Source organism: Myodes glareolus, chromosome 2 (genome assembly GCF_982192425.1).
Source record: "Myodes glareolus chromosome 2, mMyoGla1.1, whole genome shotgun sequence".
Taxonomy (NCBI): Eukaryota; Metazoa; Chordata; class Mammalia; order Rodentia; family Cricetidae; genus Myodes; species Myodes glareolus.
The window spans coordinates 86,377,675-86,396,026 of NC_142027.1; the positions used below are offsets into that span (position 1 = coordinate 86,377,675).

The 18,352-nt window shown below is 49.2% G+C and overlaps 2 protein-coding genes across 2 annotated transcripts in view; both read right to left on the reverse strand.

Annotated features, from left to right (window-relative positions):
- Positions 1–1,788: 1,788 nt before the first annotated feature.
- On the reverse strand, positions 1,789–11,001 carry Urad (ureidoimidazoline (2-oxo-4-hydroxy-4-carboxy-5-) decarboxylase). Its single transcript, XM_048418619.3, has 2 exons — positions 10,724–11,001; positions 1,789–2,372 (listed from the first exon to the last, which is right to left on the reverse strand). The coding sequence occupies exons 1-2, from the start codon at positions 10,896–10,898 to the stop codon at positions 1,999–2,001; spliced, it is 549 nt and encodes a 182-aa protein (XP_048274576.3). The 5' UTR covers positions 10,899–11,001; the 3' UTR covers positions 1,789–1,998.
- A 4,749-nt stretch (positions 11,002–15,750) lies between these two features.
- The window catches only part of Flt3 (fms related receptor tyrosine kinase 3), an 86,638-nt gene continuing 84,036 nt past the window's right edge, over positions 15,751–18,352 (reverse strand). Inside the window, 3 exon segments of the mRNA XM_087902621.1 lie at positions 15,751–16,212; positions 16,214–16,324; positions 17,887–17,992. Of these exon segments, the coding sequence (XP_087758747.1) occupies positions 16,186–16,212; positions 16,214–16,324; positions 17,887–17,992 (244 nt within the window). The 3' untranslated portion in view covers positions 15,751–16,185.

Genomic DNA, 18,352 nt, shown 5'->3' on the forward strand with positions numbered 1-18,352 from the left:
GCCTGCAGCGCGGACTGGTCTCCCGCATGCTGCGCACCAGAGGGGAAGGAACAAGGGGCAGCGCAAGGCACAGGCTTTCTCCCAGACAAGGAGAAAGGGAACAGCGAGCCATCTCTCTGCAGCACCGGTCGCCCGCCACCGGCCTCGGGACTTGGGGAGGGGAGGGGTCTTTAACACTGGGCTTCCTAGAAAGGGCCCTCCGGTGCGGCAACGGTTCTTTCCCAACTCCCCCTCTTCCTGCGTCTTGTGTCCAGCCCTGGCCTTCAGGCTGCCAGTGCTTCAGCGTCTTTGGAAGAGTCCTTGAGTAGCCCTCTCTGGTCACCTCACCTCCACCTCCTTCCAAAGGGACGCCAGCAACTGCCCAACCCGTGCCCTTTCCCGCAGGGGTAAAAGATTCGGGATAAGCTCTTGATGGTTGAAATGCAGTTATGTCACTAGTCAGACCCGGTCTTTCCAGAGAAGCACAGATTGCATCTATGATTCTAAAAATAGCCCTGGGAATCTTGTCCCGTTGGATTCTCTGCATCTTCGGTTTAGCAAGTTTACATAAAGAGGGTGGATTCTGCATTTTAGGGCCCTTATCTAAGGGTTGGGTTTACCCCAGGGCTACGGGGAATGCTTTGAGTGTAGTGGATTTTGAGTCTTTGGCCTGGTGCTCCCGTCCCCCAGGTGGCCCACCATAGGATGCTGATGGCAGGTGCCTTATAAGGCATCCACTCCCCCATCCCCAGTTTCTCTTGCCCACATTGCTCAGGGACAGTGATGAGGTGACAGAAGAGGTAACAGGTTCCTTTTCTTTGATTCTGAGTGCTCCAGGAGGGGGTTATTTCTGTGAACCATCCACCCCCAGAACCCAAAGTTCTGGAAAAAGGGGAGAGTACATTTTGTTTTATTTGGTCCTTTGCTAATGGAAATCAACTCTGCTTCCACCTGTCTTGTGGTGGAAAGTCATGTACAGCTTTGTTTTTTTCTTGACCAAAAGAAGCCTAAGTAGTATTCCTAGGACTCATTAACTCCCCTTCCCTTTCTCTCTGGTGGGGGGATGTTGTGATGGTCTCTCCTGCTGGCGATGTTGCTTCTTCAGACACCACAGCAGGCTGACTGACTCTGGATCTCCAGGTTCCCAAATCTGACTTGTTTTTATAGATTTCTATCGGCATCATCCCTACCCCCATATTACCAGCACTATGGGATACCATCTTCATCCAGGGCTTCACAACACCCAGGGCTGTCCAATGAGTATTGCTATTTTAATATTGGATGGCTTGCAGGGCTGTCCAGTCCACCACCAAAGGCTGACCTTTTGGAGGGACAAGGGTGACACTGGCTCCTGACCACCAAAACTTTCCAACTTGGGCACACACACACACACACACACACACACACACACACACACTGGACTCTGCAGGGCATCTTTCCCAAGTTGGTAGTTGAGTAGAAGAACTCAACTAGATGCTAAATGATCACCAGGGACCAAAACCAATGTTTGAATTCCCCCCCTCCCAACTTCAGCTTTCATGGGTGTCTCAGAGTGAGACAGTCGCTTCTGCTCACGTGTAAATGTCAGGTAAATCAAATGAAGTGGGAAAAGAAAGATCGCTATGGAATGCAAGACTCCTCTTTCAGTGCCTTTTGCATTGCCTGTTCCTGTTTATCAGGAAAGAACGGGGGCGGGGGGGGGGGGCGGGATGGGAGCTTTCAATCCGCTAAAGCTGTAGTGTCGGTAGACCGCAAGGCGAATGGAGAAATAAATGAGGCAGCGATCTGGATAAATCCGGGGCAAAGCGCTAAACTCTCTAGAATTTTGATATATTTTGGCGACGCGTGTTCATGTGGATGAGTGCACAAAGGATGCATTCATTGCTCGTGTGATTGCTTCAATTCTCCACTTCCTTTGTGTGGGTGAGAGGATTGTCCTCCCAGGCCGGAGACAACCTCCGGCGAAGGGTGTGCTGCGCCAAGTCCCCTCCGTGGCGCATCCTGCTGGCGTTCGGATCCCTAGCCCCGCAGCGGTTCCACCTTGGCGGCATCGGCGCCCAGCAAATCCGCCAGGCGCAAGTGGCAGATCTTCTTCACCTCGCCCAGGGCGGTGCGCAGCTCGGACTCAGGCTGGCAACGAAGCCGGCGGGCTAGCTCCTGGGGCACCTCGGCGCGGTCGCTCAGGCGCGCAGCTAGCACGAACGGAAAACCGAAGCGCTCGCGGTACTGCGCGTTGAGCTTCTGCAGCCGCAGCCGCAGCCGCAGCCGGTCGTCTGCGTCTAGGCTGGTGAGGCCCGCTTGGCTCTGTTCCCGCAGCGACTCGGCGGTGAGCGTGCCCTGCTGCAGATCTCGGCCAGCTAGATCCGGGTGACAGCGTAGGATGCCCTCCTGGCCTGCGGAGAAGCACAGACACGCACCAGCGGAGGGTTACTCCCTGCGCTTCAGAAAGCCAAACTGGGTGCCTGGGTAGTGGTGTCCCTCTCCAATAACGGGATGCGGGTCCCTCCGTCCCCCGCCAGGACCTGGGGGCGGGGCGCGAGTAACAGGTTTGGCCTTTCAGACCTAGGGGGATCCTGGACAGGAGGGGGGGCGGGGAGAGGGAGGAAGGGAAGAAGGGAGGGGGGGGAAGGGAGGGAGGTCGGGAGGGAGGGAGAGGGAGAGAGAAAGAGAGAGAGAGAGAGAGAGAGAGAGAGAGAGAGAGAGAGAGAGAGAGAGCAGTCGGAGAGGCTGGGAATTTACGACCTGCTCTGGGAGAGTTGGGAAGCGATAAGAAGTCCTAGCTACTCCTATCTTTTCAAAGTCCTTTGCTCTCAGGGGGGCTTTGATGTTGAAAGGGGGCCGGATGCGAAGGCCTGAAGACTTCCGCCTAAAGTCCTGGAATGGGTTTCGTTCTGACTCAAAGAAGAACAGACAGGAGCGGAGTGGGTCCGTGAGGCTTTACAAATAAATACCTAGATTTTGTGAACTCTAAGTGTGAGTTCTGGGTCTCTGGGATGAAACAGTCAATGAGCCTTGCGAGCTAACCGAAAAGAAACCCATTTCACCGAAATCCTTCCGCTCTTGATGAAAGCGGCTTGCCTTTTTATTATTGTTTTTGTTTTCCTTCTGTTTGTTTTGTTTCTTTAATTATAATCACCCACTCTGGGGTTATGTTGTTACTCCTGCTCTGTCTGACTTCAGATCCCAAAAGAGCCCGCGTGGGCGAAAGCTCTTGTTCTTCTATGCCTCACGCTTTGGGAAAGTCTTGCTGTGACGCCAGGGGTTCCAATTCAAGGGGACTCCCGGCCGGCAGTCCTGGCAGGTCGCGTCGTTTAAACACTGTAAAGAACGCGAATTGAAATTCCCTGGCTAGACAAGATCTCAAATGTGCCCTGAAGGGCGGCCCTCCGTAAAAGAAGGGCAGTGACACCTAATTTACTGATTATGGAGAACTAAAGATAACTCATTTCCCCATACCCTGGCACCTAACGCACAAGCAGTTCATGTTCATAGCAAGTCCAGGAAAACGGAACTTTGAGATGCCTTTCTACCCCATCTCCAGAGAGCAGGTAGGAGTCTATCTCCCTTTGGCAGTGGGAATAGGTGCGGCTTTGTTGGAAATGGGAAATAATTAAAACACCCTTTGGTAAGTTGTATCTCAATACTCAAAGAGGAAAACCCCCTTTAAATATGGTGCAGCCTCCCCTTCCCCAAAAGTTTTCCCCCACCCCGCCCCCATAACAGGATGGAAAGTAGAGCCTGCACCAAAGCAAATCCGTGGCCTGTGTTCTATATACGCAACTCCAGCTCCAGTGGATCCGACCATTTCTTCTGGCCTCCTTGGGCACCGCGGCGCACAAACGAGTGTCATACAATCACACCCGCATAAATAAAAATTAAATCCATTTTAGAAAAGAATATTGAGCAAAGGCTCAGAAAACAAACGTTAGTTCATCTGCCCAAGGTCACTGAGCTGCGCACCTGTACACAGTTCGCTCTAAGCCCACAGGCCGCTTTAATGACTTGCCTGTTGTCTCTGCAAGGCTAATAGGAGTTGGTCACTACTTCCATTCTCCCCCCTTCCCCCCCCCCCCGCCGTCATGGGCACCCTAATTCTAGACCACCACGCTCAGAAGTAGTTCTCTCTTCTGCAGCCCAGAGAGCTTTCCGTGTGGTGCGAAAATGTGTGTGTTAAATTTCCCACCTGGGATGCCAGTGACTGGCGGTTGCCACGCCACTCAGGACAGGTTCTCCCCACATCCATCCAATCCCAGGATGGGCAGACAGCCTTGGCTGCTCCAGGGGAGCTGCAGGGGTGTCGGGCACATTTATGCTACTAAAAGACTGCGCACCCACATCGATCCTCTCTTGTTCAGAGTTGAAACAAGCAGCCTCTGGGCCCCCTTGCCCAGGAGGATCCAATTGCTTTACTGCGTGTGCTCCCGGGTCAGTTCAAGCTGCCATTGAAGCAGTTATTGGTGGGCTTCACGGGAGTGGGAAGTCTCCCCCCACCTCAGGAACCTGCTGTTGCGCATGCGTGGAGCGGGTGCGGGCTGCCTAGCAGCGCCACCCACCCCCCCAAACCTTCTTGCCCTTACACCTCACTTCTCACTCCTAGGTTTATCTTCCCCTCTTGAAAGCATCGTCTGGGTTAATGTTTGCCTAGGAGTGAGATGTGTTTTCCACTCTTGCAGAGAAGACAAGAAGGGGGAAGAGAAAAGAGGCCTAGAATAGAATGGAGCAAAGGGCAGAAGAAAATTACGCTAAATTAGCGGAACCGAAATTTACACACACACACACACACACACACACACATACACACACACACACGGGCGCGCGCGCGCGCGCGCGCGCGCCTTTCAGCAACACAGACAAGAAAGAACTGGAATGGTAGCCTACAGAAATAAAGCTGGCTGGCTTGCCCAGTCACGGTCCCCACCTTAGGTGCTCCAAATCACTGGTCCCTTGGGTACTGCAGAGGCTAGCGCCCACGGATATACAGCAAGAGCCTTCGCTAGTTCCCATGGGCACTGTATCTCCTTCAAGGTATCCACAGCTGCGGCCATTAATCCCAATAGGAGGCTGGCAACTGGAAGTCAGCTCGCATTCCTGAGTCTCCCCTACATGGGTGGCCCAGTGCCCGGCAGTCTCTCGCACCGCACTCTCATTTGTTTCATAACATCCCATGGAAACTCTGATTTTCCCAGCTGTGTCACTGGGTGTCAGGAAGAGGCGAGGAGCAGGTAGGTATTGCTTACTGGGAACAGAGGGCAATGGCACCAAGAAGACTTGCTGCGAGAGTCCAGAGAAGAGCAGAGCTGACAACAGGACCCTCTGAGCAAGGGGCAACTGCCTAGAAGCCCACTGTGGCCCTTCTGTACCCCTCTGTCTACACCAGTCATGGGCCCCCACTCCTGGCACAAGGGATGGTCTTGTGTCATCTAGTAAAGACCAGTTTCTTCACCAGTGTTCTTACCCTCCCAGAGTTATTTTAAAAGGAGGCCTTTTATTTATTTATTTATAGTATGGTTTTTTAACTTTATTTAACTTTATTTCATGTGCATTGGTATAACGATGTCAGATTCTCTTGAACTGAAGTTACAGACAGCTGCGAGCTGCCATGTGGGTGCTGGGAATTGAACCCAGGTCCTCCGGAGGAGCAGTCAGTGCTCTTAACCACTGAGCCATCTTACCAGCCCCAAAAGGAGACCTTTTAAAAGGAGGCCTTTTAAAAAATTTATTTTTAAATTTTCTTGTGTTTACACACAAGTGTGTGCACAGAAGCATGCACACTTGCCTGCTATTGAGGCATCCAATCCCCTGGAGCTGGAGTTACAGAGGATTGGTTGTGAGTTCTGGTGTGGGTGCTGGGAATGGACAGAACTCAGGTCCTCTGCAAGAGCAGTATTTGCTCTTAATCTCGGAGCCACTCTCTAGCCACAGTGTTCTTTTGGTGACAGAGTCTCATCTAGCCAAGGCAATGCCCTTGTTTCTCTGGTCTTCCTCCCAAGTGCTGGAATTACACGTATGCACTACCCACACCGAGTTTCACATGTGGTTTCTTTGTTTTGAATTGTGTGTGTGTGTGTGTGTGTGTGTGTGACATACAAGTGGGTGCCATGCACACACCCAACCGCTTCTCTCTTGTTCAGAGTTTCAAGGAGGCCTCTAGGTCCCCTTGCCCCAGGGGCTCCAGTGGCTTTACTGCGCATGCTCAGGGGTCAGTCCACAGCGCTTCCTCCGGTGGTTTGTTTTTAGTTTGTGTGTGTGTGTGTGTGTGTGTGTGTGTACGTGCGCGCGCGCACGCGACTCGGCATACTTGTGGATGCCCTTGCAGGCAAGAGACATCTGAACCCATGGAACTAGATTTTCAGGTGGTTTTGAGCCACTCGGGGTGCTGGGAACTGAACTGGGATCCCTTGCTAGTGCAGTAAGCGTTCTTAATCACTGAGCCATTTCTTCAGCTCCTGGTTTTGGTGTCTTGAGTTTACTTGTGACTTTCCTTCTCAGATGTCACATCTACAACATCATGCATGCTTTCTACACCCTCCCCATTCCGCAGTGGGGAGCCACTGAGAACCAGGCTTCCCAAAGGCAGAGCAAGAGCCCCCATGGAGCTCCGGGCTTCCCTCCAAGCCGTTTTTTTCTTATTTCTCTGACCTTCTCACTTCCGCGCATCTCCTTCCAGGTCACTCTATCAAGTCTCCGACCCCTCACACAAACCAGTCTGCCCTCATCTGAGTCAATTAAGGACAGCAGTCTAGCCTGAGCCCATGGGCCATGCCCTGGCATCGTCCCTCCAACCTTTCCCAAGCAGGTCATTTGGCCCTGACTTGCTTCATGTGCCTGTCCTTGTGTGGCTCAGCCCAGATGTTCGCACTAAAAGGAGTGGGACTCGCATCTCTCCCTTTCTTATTTACAAAGTGTTCTTGTCTAGGGGTTTTCTTTTGTTCTGTTAAATTTTTCTTGTAGTCCAGGCTGGCTGCAGACTCCATACATGGCTGAGGATAACCTTCCTGAGTCCATCTCCCAAGTGCTGGGCATACAGCCTTTGTGCCTGATTGTGCTTTGTCCTGGGAGCCAAACCCAAGGCTTCCACATCCTAGACAACCTCTCAACCAGCCATCCAAACTTTCATCCGGTTCATGTTTAAATCTTTCTAGTCTCATGCCAGGGGTTACGCTCAGGCTCCCCTGCTAGTTAAGCACCCCCCCCCCACACACACACAGTCAGTCACGCAGTTTTAAGTGCAATAAGCTCTTTCATGGCCCCGGTCTAGTTTGTCCTTAGTTCCACCGTGTTCCTTTCTCTTATCCAGTAGCACACACAGCACCTTCATTTGAATTCTTATTAGGACCAGAACTAACAAGATCCCGGTTTTTTTTTTCTTTTTGTCTTCTGTACCCCAGAAAATTATAGCACCTCCACACAGCCACTCAGACAAGGTACTCAGGGGTTATCTTTAGCATTTATTGATTTTGATCTCCATCTGGCAAACCCACCTACCTAAATCTTGTTGACTTTAGCTCTCTCTCCTGGCCAGTCAGCAGCTTCTCACCATCCCCACTACCCCAACCACAGTACAAACAACCTGTATTGGTATGGCAAAGATAGAAGTGTATGTATGTGTGTGTGTGTGTGTGTGTGTGTGTGTGTGTCTTTATCTCTAGCACAGTGGAGGGTGCTAGAGACAAAGACAGAGAGAGAGGAGAGAGGGGAGAGAGAGAAGGGGCGAGAGAGAGAGAGAGAGAGAGAGAGAGAGAGAGAGAGAGAGAGAGAGACCTAGGAGCTCCTGTGGTTTCAACCTCCCTTCCTTTCCTTTAACCACAGCTGCCTCCTATGCTTAGGACTGTGAGAGTTGATAAGTTAGCCATACTAAATTAGCAGGTGAGGCTCGGGCCCAATAGTAATCCTCTACTGCCATCTAGTGGCCACTATACATCATAGTTTAACTTAAAGGAGAGGGCAATCTCACTTGTACTCTAAAAAATCAGTTTTCTGTCAAAGGTAGAGAGTTTTTTCTCTTTCTCTTTCTTTTTCTTTCTTTTTCTCTTTATTTCTTTTCCCCTTCCTTCCTTCCTTCCTTCCTTCCTTCCTTCCTTCCTTCCTTCCTTCCTTCCTTCCTCCCTCCCTTCCTTTTAAAAGATAACCCATGAGGATGGAGAGATGGTCCAGAAGTTAAGAGCACTGGCTGCTCTTCCAGAGGACCTGGGTTCAATTCCAGAGCACCCAGCACCCACATGGCAGCTAACAACTGTCTGTAACTCCAAGATCTGACACCCTCACACAGAAGTACATGCAGGCAAAACATCAAATGAGTATAAAACAAAAATAAATTATTTTAAAAGCATAATACAAACAAATCCTTCTCTAGGATTAACATTGTGTTTCATCCACACACCCCACCCCCACCCCCATGATACTTCATATTCATCACTTTGGCACAAACTAACTCGTTATCTGTGAAGAGAAAACCTCAATCAAAGAATTACTTCCATTAGATCAGTCTGTGGCCATGTCTGCAGGGCACTTGCTCTTTCTTTTCTTCCCATTTCTTCTTTGGTTTTTCAAGATGGGGTTTCTCTTTGTAGCCCTGACTGTCCAGGAACTCGCTGTAGACCAGGCTGGCCTCAAACTCACAGAGATCGTCCTGCTTCTGTCTTCTGGGATTAAAGGTATGCACCACTACTGCCTGGCTTGTAGGGCATTTTCTTAATTGTTAATGGATGAGGGAGGGTCCAGCCCACTGTGGGTGGTGCCCTCCTTAGGCAGCTGGACTTGAACTGGATAAGAAAGGAAGCAGAGAGGACCAGAGACAGCAAGCTCAGAAACAGTTCCTCCGTGGTCTCTGCTTCAGTTTCTGCCTCCAGTTTCCTGCCTTGAGCTCCTTGCCCTGAATTCCACAAGGACTGTGATGCGGGAAGTGTAATTCATACAAACACTTTCGATCCCAAAATTGTTACAGCAACAGAGACATCAAGTGAGGCACCCCCTTTAGGTCGTTTCTACCCTTAAACTGCAAAGATTCTATTACCCAGTTTGTTCCTTGTTGTCCAAAGGCAAAAGACTGCACGGGGGTATGAGAACTTGAGTCCCCAACACCCCGGACAAAAGCCTTGCTTGGCTGCCTATTCCAGTGTTGAAGGCGGGTACAGGCAGATTCTTCCAAGGCTTGCAGGTCATTCTGGCTAAAACAAACTTTGGGTTCAGTGAGAGACCCTGTCTCAAAGGAAAAAGCCGAGTGGAAGAGGAAGACCCCTGAAGTTCTCCTGTATGTGTGCACCCACCCCACACGTGTGCACACAGACATGTACCACACACAGCACGTGTGCATGCATGTGTGAGTGCATACATGCACACGCACAAGCGTGCGTGCACACACACACTTGCACACCTTTCTAATTTTGTTTTTAGGTTATCTAGAAAATCCTCCAGAAGTCGTGGGATTGACTTCTAGTTTCGTCATTTTCTTCAAAAACCTCTAGATTGGGGTCAAGAGATGGCTCCGTGGTTAAGAGCACTGGCTACCCTCGCAGAGGACCTGGGTTCAGTTCCCAGCACCCACATCAGGTGGTTCACAACGGCCCATAACTCCAGTTCCGGGGCTCTGATACCTCTCTGACCTCCACAGACACCTGCATTCACAAGTCGCACAGAGATACACTCTGTCACACGCATAGTTAGAGAAGGAAATCTTAAAAATCATGTTGGATTCATTATTTTAAAAATGGAGCCTTAAAAGACATTGAGTTACTAGTCGTTGTTGTTGGTTTTCCTTTGATAGAAACAACGTGGAAGGGTTGAATGCAGCTTAGTGAGTACTGGGATTATGGGCTAGGGCCACCATGCGTTCTTGATGGCCACCGAGGCCAGAAGAGGACATCAGGTTTTTCCATTCAGAGGCAAAACTGTGACAGCTGTGTGGGTGCTGAGCCTCGGTCTCCAGGCCCCTGGGAGAGCAGCCAGTGCTCTTACCTGCTGAGTACTCTCCAGCCCTCGGCTTGATTTTGTAACATTACCCCCATTCTTCCTAGGTAAGTTCTCTTATGAGGACGTCCAGGTGAGGGTGGGAAATCACTGGCCGTCGCATTGTCCTGAAGGCAGCAGTGTGTGCCTGTCCCTTTGTGAGCCCACAGGGTCACCCTCCTGCCTGAAGTCCCCAAAAGCATGTCAGACTTATTCTGGAATCCAAATAGCCTGTGAGCAAGGACTTCATGCCTTTGGCCTCTGTGCCTTTCGGGCACCAGTCTGAACCCCTACTTTCTCTTCTCCCAACCTCACAGCCCCAAATGCTTCAGGGCTTTCTCTCTCCTAGGAACACACCACTTGCTTAAGCGTCTCTTCTTTCCCCCAAAGAACCTTGGATCTGAGTGCTTGTACTTTCCTTGTCTGTTCCAAACTGGCTTTCTCTTGTGAAGGAGCCAGTTTTGCATTCCCCTTGGGGTCCCTGAGATATATTCGCTGTCCTCTCTCTTGCACCCAGAGCACTGCCAAGTCGGACCCTGGGTGGCTGAAAGGGGCTAGCCTCAGACTGTCCTTTGGCCTCTAACACACCAAGGCCTTTACCCCGTTCCGGCTCGTGACCTTCAGGCTCCAATGTTCGCCATGCTGTCTTACCGGACACACTCTTAGCACTTTAAAAGGCTGACCCTTCCAATAAAACCAGCTAGATAACAGTAAGTATAAGCAACAGGGCTAAATCAATCTAAAATATTTTTCTATACTATGTTGAAAGTCGCTTTGTGTGCATGGCCTGAAGTCTTACCTGACCTTGGAAGAGCATCGATAAAATCGAAAAAGTGTTTTTCCAAGTCTTCCGAGCCAGAGAATGGACGCTGGGACCAAACAGCAGCTGCGACCAGAGGACATTTTTCAATGACGTTCCCAAACACATCCACAAATTCACTGAAGCCCATGGTGTTGACCTTCTCCATGTCCATGGCTGAGATTCTGCTCTCCTCCAGTGAGTGGCACCGACTCTTCCTCGCAGGCTTGTATTTGCTGATCAACACAAGCTCGCCTTGTGCAATACCAGCCCAGCCGGGTTAAATGCCTCTGGGAGGAGCCTGTGCAGAATGTTCCCGCAATGCGTAAACACAGGGTTCTGTTGGTGCTAGGGGATGATACATGTGCTGGGGACAGAACTCACATGTGCTAGGCAAGCATTCTACCACTGAGTTTTATTCCACCCAGGCTTCAGGCCCTGGACAGGAGAGCAGGGCCTTCTGCATAAGGAAAGTTCCCGAGCAAGTTTGGCCATCGTCAGAGCCAGCAGAGGGGGTGGGACCTCCTGAAACTGGAGTCACAGGTGATCGTGGATCAGCACGTGGATACTGGGAATGGAACCAGGGTTGTTCCCGGGCAAGCTTTTCCTGGGAATTCAGGCAGGTCACAGGTCCACCTCCTTGGAAGCTGATTTCTCTTTTTTCCTTGCTGCTGCTCTAGAACAATGACTCTCCACCTTGCTAATGCTGAGACCTTCCAATACAGTTTCTCATGTTGTGGCGACCCGCAACCAGAGAATTTGTATCATTGCTACTTCGTAACTGTGATTTTGCTACTGTTATAAATTGCAGTGTGAATATCTGATAGGCAAGATATCTGGTCTGCGACCCCTGAGAAAGGGTCATTTGACCCACATGTCGAGAACCGCTGCTCTAGAGGCTAGGTACCGTGCTTTAATCTTTGTTTGTACCCCAGATGTTCAACACAACAGATCATTAGTGCATATGAAACAGGGTGAGGTGTCTCAGGGGGAGTTCCGCCTCCTTGTGTGTTATTTTTTTTTCCTTTTTTTTTAAAAAAAAGATTTTTTAATTTACTTGTTTATTTTTGTTTTATAGAGGCGGAACTTCACTGTGTAGCCCTGGCTGTCCTGGAACTCACTCTGTAGACCAGGCTGGCCTCGAACTCGCTGAGATCCACCTGCCTCTGTCTCCCAAGTGCTGTGATTAAAGGTGTGCGTCCCCACTGTCCGGCCTCATTTTTATTTTTTAAATTAGGTGTATTCTATGTGTGTACACACGTGAGTGTCGGTACCTACGTAAGAGGGTGTCAAATCTGCCTCCAGGTTCCGCCAGTTTCAATTCTTTCAATGATAACCTCTCCCAGGTTGTTTTGGTTAAGTGCTTTTCCACAGGAGCAGTGAAGCAAACAGACGACAGTGAGGCCAAAGAGTTCAGCTAAGGCTATTACCAGGAGAATCCTTCACGGAAAAAGAGCATAGGAAAGATTAGGAAGGAATACCGGAGACTGCTGGGTTGGGGCCCCAGACAGGAAGGCACCTACTATCGAGGGTGTGAGGATGAGAAGAAGGGGTACAGGAGGCTCTGATCTCAGGGGGACCTCAGTAAGTGTTGGACTAGGGGCAGCGCAAGAATCTCTCGTTACCGTGAATCCAAAAACGATGCACCCTGGGTAAATTATCTCCAAAGACTTTCCTTTCGCTTAGTATTTGTCTTTCCAGGAACCAAGGGGCGGTAACTAGTCAGGCCTGGTGTTTGGGACTCCGTTTAAGAAACGGTGGTGCTCGGGCGCCATCTGCTGGCACAATCGCCGTAAAGTACTTCTGGATGTTAAGGAGGGTGAGACCTTGACAGACGCTGGGGCCATTTGTTGATATCAAATGGGTGCTGCTTCGCTGTCCTGCCTACAAGCACGTGTCCTGGTCCTCCCTGGCTCTTAAATTCTTTCTACAACCACGTTCCTGGTGCCTCCTGTGGCTTGGGTGTAGGAATTGCATTGTGTGGGCACCAGGGGCTGCGCACACCAGGGTCACTTATTCTCTGCATTTTGACCAATTGTAAAGGCAACCAAGGGCTAAACACATGTACATATGAACACCGCTAAATGGATTCTGTAGGGTGTGTGTGTGTGTGTGTGTGTGTGTGTAAAACAATAGTTATAGGAGATGTCAGTCATGAACTTGATAGGCAGTGGGGGTGGGACATGGGAGGAATTAGAGGGGGAAGAGAGAGGGGTAGATATAAAATTCTGAAAAACGTTTAAAGTGGGAAGTTATGGATAGCAGTACTCTTGTTACTGCCCAGCTGGGTACCTCTTGTAGTGTATTCAATAAACCTTTCTTTGAAAAAAAAAAAAAAAGAAAGAAAGGAAGGAAGGAAGGAAGGAAGGAAGGAAGGAAAGGAAAGAAAGAAGAGGGATCCCATCAGGGACACAGCTTGACCCAAACTAAAGAGACCATGAGCATAATCCCAACTTTACTTTCTGTGAAGATCCCACGAACCTCTCCCCAACATGGCCAGCAGCATATTTAAATGATAATAGCTTGAGAATGAGCCACCATGGTGACCAAGGACTGTGTTTACACAAGACATCAGCAAAACGAGGAGCGTCAGAAAATATTAAACAGGTGGGACAACCCTCACTTAGAATGGTGGAACTGAATTCTAAATCTGCCATGATTGGAGTATTTCCATACATATAATTTACGAAATCCATTTACGCCTCGTGTGTGCCTTATGTGCACAGCCTGATGGTAGCTCGGTGCAATAACATGAGCTCCCTTTCATCCTAGCTTCCAGGGGCCAGGCATGGAATTTTCCGTATGTGACGGCTCGGCTCGTGTTCTGTGAGTTCAGATTCTGGGCTTCAGGGTTGGGGGTTAGGGATGCTCACCGCATAACACGAATACATCTCTGAAGAGCAAGTCTATTGTGCTTTAGAAACAGGATTTCTGGGGTTATTTCATGTCTCTGTATATGCCTGAATGTGGGTACACCATGTGCATCTCTGGAGGCCAGGAGAGGGTGTCAGATCCCTTAGAACCGGGGTTACAGGCGATTGGGAGTTCCCAGGGGTGGGTGCCAGGAACCAAACTCAGGTCCCTGCAGGAGCTACAGACTATTAACTGTCTCTCCAGGCCCAAGATTGTGCTTCTTAAGAGAAAGAAGTATTTGGTAGTATACATAGACTCTGATACCATTTTTGTAACACTCACAAACAAGAGACTTTCTTTCTTTCTTTTTTAGTAGAATGATCAGATTTAATAAAATAGAGGAATATTATAAAAACAGTTTCTTTTTTTTAATTGATTTTTTTTTATTGAGCTCTACATTTTTCTCTGCTCCCCTCCCTGCCTCTCCCCTTCCCTTCAATTCTCTCCCAAGGTCCCCACGCTCCCAGTTTACTCAGGAGATCTTGTCTTTTTCTACTTCCCATGTATATTAGATTCACGTCTGTCTCTTTTAGGATCCTCATTGTTGAAAAGACTTCATTTTCATGGAAATGAAGTCCTTTGGTGATTTCAACGTTGCACACAAGGAAGCCGACTCCAGGTGTAAATTGAGTGTTTGACTCCACCCACAGAGATGTCATGGACAGAGTGTGCACATATCCTGGGCGGAATCACTTTGAGAGAAGAGAGATTGCTAGAGTTAGCACATCAGCATTCTGCCTCATTGCCGTCAGCATGCACCTCATCACGAGCATTTCAAGAGGTTTTGCCAAATACCTGGAGCCCCGCTCTCTCCTCCAGTTCCATCAAAACCATGGAAAAATATAAATCGATAAAGGCCACTGGTGGGTTAACGTAGAGACAAGGCAAATCCAACAAAACCCTCAGCATTGCCTTGAAGTTGAGAGCCAGTCTGGGGTCCCATGCTAGGTTCTCAGAGACAGGAGTGATGGCCAGGGCAGAGGAGCGGGGCAGGCACTTGGGAAGCTGAGGTAGGAGGATCCTGAGTTCAAGGCCAATTTGGGGTAGATAATAAAACCTTGCCCCAGCAAGGTGGTGGTGCACACCTTTAATCCCAGCACTTGGGAGGCAGAGACAGGTGGATCTCTAAGTCTGAGGTCAGCTAGCCTGGTCTACAGAGCAGAGGGAGTTCCAGGATCATCAGAGCTGTGACACAGAGAAGCCCTGTCTCAAAACACCAATAATAATAATAATAGTAGTCATCTTATCTCAAAATAAGACAATTTTTTAAATGAGAGAGGTATTTCCACACTCATGTTCTCAGTGGCAATTTTTACAGCAAACAAGAGGCTGAAGCAATCCAAGGTCTGTTGACAGATCAATGGCCAAATAAAACATGCTATGTGCACATAGTAAAGTATGTCACCTTAAAAGGGAAGAGAATGTTTACACATATTGACACATGGATGGGTCTTGAGGACACTGTGCTGCATGAAATAAGCCAGACACAAACTGACAAACTCTGAAGGCTTCTAACTGTCTCGGGTCAGATTCACCACATCAAAACATGAATGGTGCCTTGAAGGGCTTGTGGGTTTGAGGAACCCAAGGCATTTAATAAACAGAGCTTCAGAAGTTCAAGGTCATCCTCGGTTACATAGTAGATCTGAGTCCAGCCTGGGACACATGAGGTCCTGTCTTAGGACAAAACGAGATCTAAAAGACAGAACCTAGCGGCATCCAGCAATGCTAGGGGACAAAGCATGCCAAATGTCTAAGCCCGTGGGTTGGAGGTTGCTCAGTTTCAAAAGATCAAGAGCCAATGGGGAGAAAAGGGAGTTACAAGGAGCAGAACGGACATGGCAACAGCTGTCCTGAGCCTCGTGGACTCGGGTACCTTTGATAGTCTGATGAAAGGTGGACCTTCTGCCAGACGTGAGGATGCATGCTATTAACCCCAATATCTCAGGTCTGAGGCCAGCCTGGGCTACATAATTAGTGCAAAGACAGACAACACGGAAGCCTCTCCCAGAATGCACCTGCTCAAGACAAAAACATGAAAACACAGGCAGGAAGTCATGAGCCCCAGTTAGGGCCTCCCCTAAACAGCTTGGATAAAGGCTCAAAGACCACCATTTCTATAGTAGAAAGTTTATTTCCATCCATAAAATATATCACTAAACAGATGAAAAAGTTACATATTAGTTTAAAACATAGATTTTAAAAAATCATATTTAGCTTCTCCTTAGCAAATTTTTTTTTTTAATTTTGTCTTGTTTTTATGTATTTACAAGAATATACTATAGTTTAGATACATGGTTTCCCCCTCAAGACAGCCTGGGAAGGCCTCCCAATATAGGCAGCCTCACCAATAAATCTCATTATTGGCTCTTCCTGTCCACGCGAGGGGTGGGTGGAAGTCACTTTGGAAACAAGAGTAATGGCAGACAGCAGCATCTAGAGAAAAGTCCAGCAAAGCAGCAGCCGGTAGGGCGTGCCTCTGAGGCGAGGCTAGTCTTGGCTCTGCGATCTACAGCCTGTCTAGGGTGGCGGGGGACGAAGCCTCCTCTCTAACTTCTTTCTCTATGAATCTTCCTTCCCCTGGGCCTGTGGCAATGGTGGCTTGGAGCCTTCCTCTCTGCTGACAGACCGCCTGTTTTGATAGATGGAAGGATGTTCTGGAGCGTTGCCCCCCATGTTCTGGTACATCTGGAAAAGGGAAGAGAGCAAGGGTGACCTGCGTGCCAAAAAGCAAAGGACTTAAACAACACTCACTTTTATACAGACCATTTAAAATTGTGGATGTAGGGGCTGGAGAGATGGCTCAGCGGTTAAGAGGACTGGCTGCTCTTGCAAAGGGCCTGAGTTCAATTCCCAGCACCCACATGATGGCTCACAACTGTCTGTAACTCCAGCTCCGGGGGCCTCAATACCCTCTCCTGTTTTTTGAAGATCCCCCAAACACACTAATACACATGAAGAAAAAATAAATCTTAAAAAAACAATGAATTTGGAGAGTCTCAGCTTCTAAAAAGTTTTATTTACTTTTTTTTTAAGCACAATGAGTGTGTGCCTGCTTGTTGGCATATGCGCCAGAAGAGGGTGTCGGATCCCTGGAACTGGAGTTATAGGTGATTGTGAGCCACAACGTAGGTACTAGGAAGTGAACCCTGGTCCTCTGCACAAGCACAAGTGTTCTTGACCCCTCAACCATCTCTCTAGCACCTCCCACCGGTTTTATATTTTTATTTTCTTAAATAACAGCCACTCATTTTAATGAAAAGTAGGAAAGGGGCAGATGGATTATGCTTTATAGAACTAGAATCCTGACCCCACAAGATGTCCACATTAAAGTGTCAAGTAGTACACACTACACGAGATGGAAGTGGTGGAGGCAGGATCTGAACCTGGGCTTTGAGCGTTCAAGGCTCCATCCTTGGCTCACAACTGGAACAGCTCTCTCCATAGCTGACAGTGCTAAGGAGAAGGAGTTAGTGAGGAAACCCAAGGTCCTGTTGCTAGAGGATCAGCTAGCTTTGCAAGCCATTGTACACCGAGGCCAAAGAAGGGACTCACCATCATCACTGAGGAGCAGGCAGGAGAGCTGGAATGGGGCCTCACAGCATCGGGCCAGAGCCCTTCCCAGCTCCCACAGCCACCCTGACCCAGCTGGGGGGAGCCCATGACCATGCTTCATGTTGAGTTTGAGAAGGCCGGCGGCTTTTGAAGCAGTTAAGTTTTGTTTAGCGGTCTAGTACTTTGCACTGGACCCTTAAAAGCTCCCCCATCCCTGAGACAGGGTTTCTCTGTGCAGCCTTGGCTGTCCTTGAACTCCCAGCGATCCACTTGCCTCTGCCTCCTGAGTGCTGGGATTAGAAGCACGCACCACGACACCTGATTCCTAAGAACTTGAACGTAAGAATCAGCTGGATGAAATCACAGTGGTCTTATGTCCCCCCCCCCTTTAATCCCAGTACTCAGAAGGCAGAGGTAGGAGAATCTCTGACTTTGAGGCCAGCCTGCTCTATAGAATGAGTTCCAAGACAGCCAGGGCTGTTACACAGAGAAACTCTGTCTCACCAAAAACAAAAACAAAGGAACAAAAGAAGTAGGTCTTCCTCCACACAGCTGTGAAAGAGTCATCGGGAAACTGAAAACTGAGGTGAGAAAGACTGCCTGCCACAACTGGATCCAGGGACACGGTGCCCACCCTGTCTCTCACACACCTCCTTCTTGGGAATGGCTATCATCAAGCCGGCATCTCTACATACCGCTTCCTCTGCTTCTGCCAGCTGACATCCCCAAAACGAAGTCAGATGAGGGAAGGATGGCCGCTTCCTTGAATCAAAAGCCCAGCAGGATTGCATTACAAAGTATCTGTGAAGCAAGATAGCAAAGGCCGCATTGAGAAGAGGTGAATGGACTCAAACGAACTGTCATCCGCAGTCCACACGCAGGGGCAGCATCCGGTCCGCAGAGTGCAACAGCTTGTGCATGACCCGCTAGCTTTGTGGAAACTAAGTATCAGAATTTGTAGCACCTCAGCACTGGATGATGCAAGAGGCGGAGTCAAACCTTCAAACTACGCCAGCATTGGACGCTGCCTGAGGCGGAGTTAAACTGCAGATGCTTCAAGCAAAGGAATTAAGCCCCAGAGTACTGCACCCTAGGACAGCAAAGTTAACTGAATTTAACTCTGCTTGTCTTGCTTGTTTGTTTATGGTCTACTGCCTCATG